Source organism: Bufo bufo, chromosome 1 (genome assembly GCF_905171765.1).
Source record: "Bufo bufo chromosome 1, aBufBuf1.1, whole genome shotgun sequence".
NCBI lineage: Eukaryota > Metazoa > Chordata > Amphibia > Anura > Bufonidae > Bufo > Bufo bufo.
The window spans coordinates 725,772,016-725,778,949 of record NC_053389.1 but is presented as its reverse complement, the minus strand read 5'-3'; the positions used below and the strand labels follow the sequence as shown (position 1 = coordinate 725,778,949).

The following is a 6,934-nucleotide window of genomic DNA, read 5'->3' as shown; positions in this document are numbered from 1 at the left end:
GATTGCTTGAATGTTTAAGATCTGATAGTCTTGATTATTGAATGATGAACTGTGAATACAATCATACTGAGTTAAGTTTGCAGTGCAGCATCTTTTTGTGCATCTTCCAGGCAGCAACATGTTTTCAAGAGGGGTCAGCCCTTAAGACCATAGTAAAGTCCTTTATAATAAAATATACACAATGAAAAATTACAGCTGATGCACAACCTCTTAGAAGGCACTTTTTTTTATCAGTGTTATTATCCTGTATTCTGAAGAGTCTCCCATGGTGATGATACCTGTGTTCCTTGGTGTATGGTTCACTGCAGTTGATGGTAAAATGATCAAATCCACACTATTATCAGAATCTTTTGCTGTCAATTGTAGGGATGTCCAACTGTTCATCAGAAATTAATCTATATCTCTTAGATTTTTAAGGAACTACAATTCTCCTCTGTCTAAACTGGAGAAATATCCACAGTCTCTTCCATCTATTGGGAACTACAGAACACCTGAATCTCTCATGGATCATAACTACCTATTGAGAAAGCATATAGTGATCAAGAAAATAGCATAGACTTTAGAACATAACTTGCAACATTGGGGTGGAAAAGTTAGTTTTATAGCAGCTTTAAAGCCTTAGGTTATCTCTGCTAGGAACCATAGCCTACATGTCTTCTAGAGCATCACACTGACGGCTACGCAATTGTTGGTCGGGATAATTTTACGTTTAAAGGTGAACATCTTCTTTAGCTCACTGCGAAATCGATCATGAAGCCAGGCATACAAGAAAGGGTTGCAGCAAGAGGAACTCATGGCAAACCAGTGACAAAGAAGCTGAATGAGTAGGAAATACTGCTTGTTGATGAGATTGATGTCTATGTCCCGAATAATATTGAAAACATGGATAGGAAGCCAGCATATTCCGAAGGCTGTTACCACCAATACGATGAGTCTGAATATCTTCCTCTTGCGGAGTCTATCAAACTCTGCTTGGCTTTGTGTGGGGTGGCCCGGGACCACCCTGTTCTTCAGCTTTACTGTAATGCAAATATACGACAAAGACACTGCAGACAAAGGGAGGATATACGTGATTATCAGGGTGCTGTAGGCATAGGCCAGCCTTTCTGTCTTTTTATCAAACCAAAATTCCTCACAGATGGCAAAGCCTTGCTGTTGGAACTCTATATGATAAGTATGAGCGATGGCGGGCCCATTCAAAGCGAATGACAGGAGCCAGATACCTCCCAGAACGTATACACACGTGGTAACAGATATTCTTTTCTTCAAAGGATGTACAGTTGCATAGTACCTGGAGAGCGACAGAAAAAAGGAAAAATAATTAGAGGCTCCCACAACTGCAGTCATATGGTGTTGACTTGAAATGTCTCTCGACATTAATTACTTCTTACAGTAATTTAGCTTTTGAAAGAAAAATCTGTTTAGTTGCGTTGTAGCTTCATTCCATTTACATATTTGGCAAAGAAGTCATTTTATGTCTAATTAATGTGTTATTCTAATGAATCTGGGAATAACGACGGTTCTACCTTGTGGGTGAAAACCTCCTATGTCTTCTGAAGGGTGAGCTATCCTGTCATGTGTTCACCAGTGGCTGCTCTTATATCACAATCCCTTTCATATAGAAGTCACTGTAATGATCTGCTGAGCTTATTATGTTAAGAAAGATGTAATCAACTACTCTGCAATCCTCAAATATGTAGTACAGTACATGGCCTAAATATGCTGCTTGTGCCCTCGAGATGGGGGACCACCCATTATGGTGTCTACATACTCTTAAAGCGTACCTAGATGTAGCAGGGTTAGCACTCAAACTCAAATTTCTTAAATCATCGTATTATCTTGAAACAAAAGCCATTGAAAAGCAATTGAAGGTGTTTGCTTAGTTTAGATAACACATCTCAGAAATCTCAGAAAGCAAGAGTGTTAACTCGACTACATCGGTACGTCTTCTAAATAGGTTTGCACAATGGGTGTGCTTCATTGTAGAATCATAACTGTGAATGAACAGGTCTTTTTGGGGTTTCCTTCTTTCAGCTACACAGGCTATTTTTCCCTCTTTCAGCTGCACAGGCTATTTACTACAGTTCATTTTTACATATAGCCAAATCTATTTCCACCTATTCAGTTCTTACAGGCATCTTTCACATCTTTTTAGTTTACAAAAAATCCTTAAAAAACACGTCAAAGAGGCAATTAAAGTTTTGACATGGCTTTTATTTAGCAAAAGAGCATGCTGGACTAATGGGCCAAAAATAAAAACCATGAACGCCACAAAAGTGGCATATGGCCTACAAGGTCCAGTTTTCTGTTAGTTTTAGTAAATGAGGCCAACTGGTATATAAATAAGGCTTAAATACCGTAAGGATGTGTGAATTGCCCTGTTACTTTTACATTGGCTGCATATTATGGAATATAACAATATGAAGTACAGTACATATGAACAATGCACAGTCATGTGTATCAGGCTTTAGACCTATATATGAACAGACCAACCTATTCCATGCATATTCAAAGGATTTTTATTTAAGAAATGCAATTTTTTTAATTGGTTTTTATTGCCAATATTGCGCTGTACTGGATTCAGCAAATATAAAAACGTTTCTTAAAAGTCGAATTCCAGTACAATAAAAAGTTGGTGGCTGCTGGCTCAAAATACAATTTTTACTTTATCCTTTTAACCTCCCTGCCTTCCAAGAGTGATAACTTTTTACTTTACTGTTCACATAGCTGTATGAGGGCTTGTGTTTTGTGGGACAAGTTGAATTTTGTAGTGGTACCATTTTATTTAACATATCATGTATTGGAAAACGAGAAAAAATATTTTTGTGTGAAATTGAGAATGCAATGGTGTTTGGGTTTTGCTTTTATTGTGTTTACTGTGCACTAGAAATGAGATATTACTTTTATTGTGTGTGCCAGTACGATTGCAGTGATACCAAATGTGTAAAGGTTTTCCAATGCTTTACCTTTAACTGAATACAGTGGTGAAGCAGAGAGCTGTCAGCTTCCTGCTTCACCATAATCTGGCCTGCGCACACCAGCAGCAGGCAGTGGCTCGGCAGTTTCGCTATCCAGCTCAGCAGGCATGATGACATCACCACATGGAGCATAACTACTTTGTGAGGGCATAACTAATGTATGGGAGCACTAAGGGAGCATAACTACTGTGTGGAGGCACTATGGGGGCATTACTACTGTGTGGGGGCACTATGGGGCATTCTACTGTGTGTGGGCATTAGTGCTGTATTTATGTTCCTTGCTTGGTTCTGTTGTATTTATCTACCGTGTTTTTCGCCCTATAAGACGCATGTTTTTTCCCCCAAAAGTGGGGGGGAAATAGCAATGCGTCTTATGGGGTGAATACTGCCATTTACACTAATACATCAATGCTGCACAGCGCGGCCAGCGGTGTATCAGCAGGGAGGGCGGGAATCTGGTGTTGTAATGGCAGCGGGGCCCGGTGCAGTCACTGCATTCTATTACACCGGGCCCCGCTCACTGTAGTATTAATAGGTAACGTGTAGGCATGGGCGCTGTTTTAAACTATAGTAATCCTCTGCAGCATAGAGAAATCCATGTAGTAATGTACTCACTTGAAATTCCTGTAGGCAGGACGGGTGGGCGGTGGCAGCGTTAGCTCATTCACTACGTCACGTGCCTGCTCCGCCTGCTTCATTCATAAAGTGGGAGGAGCAGGCGCGTGACATAGTGAATGACATTGCGCTGCCGCCACCCGTTCGGCCTGCCTACAGTAGTTTCAAGTGAGTACCGTACTACATGGATTTCTCTATGCTGCAGAGGATTACTATAGTTTAAAACAGTGCCTATGCTTACACATTACCTATTAATACTACAGTGAGCAGGGACCGGTGTAATAGAATACAGGGACTGCACCGGCCCCTGCTGCCATTAAAACACCAGATGCCGGCCCCCACCCCCTGTATTGAGGGTCATTCACTATTTTACAAAGGGACACTGTTATGGGGGGGATCTGTGGATGACACTGTTATGGGGGGGGAATCTGTGAATGACACATATATAGCATAAGATGCTATATATGTGTCATCCACAGATTCCCCCCATAACAGTGTCATCCACAGATCCCCCATAACAGTGCCATCCACAGATCCCCCCATAACAGTGCCATTCACAGATCCCCCATAACAGTGCCATCCACAGATCCCCCATAACAGTGTCATCCACAGATCCCCCATAACAGTGTCATCCACAGATCCCCCATAACAGTGTCATCCACAGATCCCCCATAACAGTGCCATTCACAGATCCCCCATAACAGTGCCATCCACAGATCCCCCATAACAGTGTCATCCACAGATCCCCCATAACAGTGTCATCCACAGATCCCCCATAACAGTGCCATCCACAGATCCCCCATAACAGTGTCATCCACAGATCCCCATAATAGTGTCATCCACAGACCACCATTAGTTCAAAACCCACCAAAAGCACACCTTTTGGTTCAAAATATTTTTTTTCTTATTGTCCTCCTCTAAAACCTAGGTGCGTCTTATGGGCCGGTGCGTCTTATAGGGCGAAAAATACGGTAATGAGCTTGATTCTGGTGTTGTATTAATTTGATGAGCTTGGTTCTTGTGCTATATTTATGTACCGTGCTTGCTTCTGGTGCTGTGTTTCATGACGAGCTTGGTTCTGGTGTATTTAATGAACTTGGTTCTGGTGTTGTATGTATGTACTGTGCTTGCTTCTAGTGCTGTATGTACTGTGCTTGCTTCTAGTGCTGTATTTATGTCATGAGCTTGGTTCTGGTGTATTCAATGAGCTTGGTTCTGGTGCTGTATTTAAGTACCGTGCTTAGTTCTGGTGCTGTATTTATGTCATGAGCTTGGTTCTGGTGTATTTAATGAGCTTGGTTCTGGTGTTGTATGTATGTACTGTGCTTGGTTCTGGTGCTGTATTTAGGTAGCGTGCTTAGTTCTGGTGATATATTTATGTCATGAGCTTGGTTATGGTGCTATCTTTATGTAATGAGCTTAATATGGCACCACTACTACTATACATTCACGCCATCCTCTCCATTCACTGCTGTGGAACTTCTGAAAATAGCCATTGCTCAGCTATTTTTAAATGTTCTATAGTTCCATAGTCCTGAATCTGCTCCAAACTCCCCTTCTGCCATTTTGAACTAAATATACATCAAATGTTGGAATTCCTGTCAGAAAGGGGTGTGTGCAGAGCTGTGTGCATGGAGTCTGTACTAAGGCTGAACAGTTCCTTAAATCCGATCCACAGGGCTCTGTGTACTGAACTACAGACTCCGACAGGTGCCGTATGTGTAGATACAGGTGGAGATTTATCAAAACTGGTGTAAAGGAAAACTGGCTTAGTTGCCAATAGCAACTAATTTGATTGCAACTTTCATTTTTCAGAGCTTCTTTGGAAAATGAAAGGTGGAATCTGATTGTTGCTATGGGCATCTAAGCCAGTTTTCCTTTACACCATTTTTTATAAATCTCCCCATAGTCGCTTCCAGTAGCAATGCTTCTCAGGGAGTATATGTCAGTAAATGCAAAGGTATAGGAAGAAACAACACCAATAATATTAATCTCTTGTTTTTGGCAGTGAAATTTAGCTGCAAATCACTGAGCCGTTCCTTGCAAGACAGTATCGGTCTTTTATTGCGTGCAATAAGATTTCTAATTCAATAAAACAGGCACAGCAGGACAGGATGTTGTTGTTGGATCTTAATCAAACCTTACTTTATTGCCAGTTCAGAGGTAGTGAAATGATTGTGTCAAACATCCACAAAAAAGCCCCCCAAAAAACAGGTACATACCCGTGCCTACACTGCGCCCAGTGCACGAATGTGATTAAAGGAAATCGAATCACACATCCTCGTTCGGGTAAGATATACCACTCGAAGGGTTTCTACACCTGTAACTCTTCATTTGTCGTGTACTTAATCAAGTGTCCTTGCGGCCTAGCTTATGTGGGCAAAACAACCCAAAATGTACGCGATCGGATTTCCAAACACAAATCCGACATCCGATGCAACAGAACAGAACAACCAATTCCACATCACTTTATTCATGCAAAACACCAGATTAGCCAGCTTAAATTTTAAATTTTGGAGCAAATACCCGCAGGAATAAGAGGCGGCAACAGGATTGCGCGCCTTAAACAACGCAAATCGTTCTGGATCTTTGAACTGAACACCCTGTCACCACACGGTATGAATAGGGACTTCGACTTCTGCATGTCATGATGTTACCATGAGTACACCCTTGGTTGTTAGTGTCGTACGTGAGGATATAGAGGATTGGACAATACATCACTGTGATGTCCGTGTTTCTGCAGTTATATATTAATGCCTGTACTTTGATAACCTGTGTTGATATGTTTATTAATATCATGTTTCTCCTTTACCTCCCACAGACAAAATGACCGTCCCAGCCAGGTAGTATGAGCAATATCATAGTCGTATAATATAGTGTTCTGGGTATATGCCTTGAGTAGATTCTAATTTAGTGTCCTATATACATGCCCCTGGTGGAAATTCGGGGCACTGAACCCCCGACATAGTGGTTCTTAATATACATATATTGACCCTTCTTGTTATATGGATATGGTGTATTACCAAAATCACACCCTACTGTATGAATTGTGCCTTAGGAGCATAATCGCCACAATATATACACTGCTCCAAAAAATAAAGGGAACACAAAAATAACACATCCTAGATCTGAATTAATTAAATATTCTTCTGAAATACTTTGTTCTTTACATAGTTGGATGTGCTGACAACAAAATCACACAAAAATTAAAAAATGGAAATCAAATTTTTCAACCCATGGAGGTCTGGATTTGGAGTCACACTCAAAATTAAAGTGGAAAAACACACTACAGGCTGATCCAACTTTGATGTAATGTCCTTAAAACAAGTCAAAATGAGGCT

General features: G+C 40.9%; 1 protein-coding gene across 1 annotated transcript in view; it reads right to left on the bottom strand.

Moving 5' to 3' along the window:
* Positions 1-657: 657 nt before the first annotated feature.
* Positions 658-6,934, bottom strand: part of LOC120987016 (prolactin-releasing peptide receptor-like) — a 168,971-nt gene continuing 162,694 nt past the window's right edge. The window contains exon 3 of the mRNA XM_040415674.1: positions 658-1,291. Within this exon, the coding sequence (XP_040271608.1) occupies positions 658-1,291 (634 nt within the window). The remainder of the gene's footprint in view (positions 1,292-6,934) is intronic.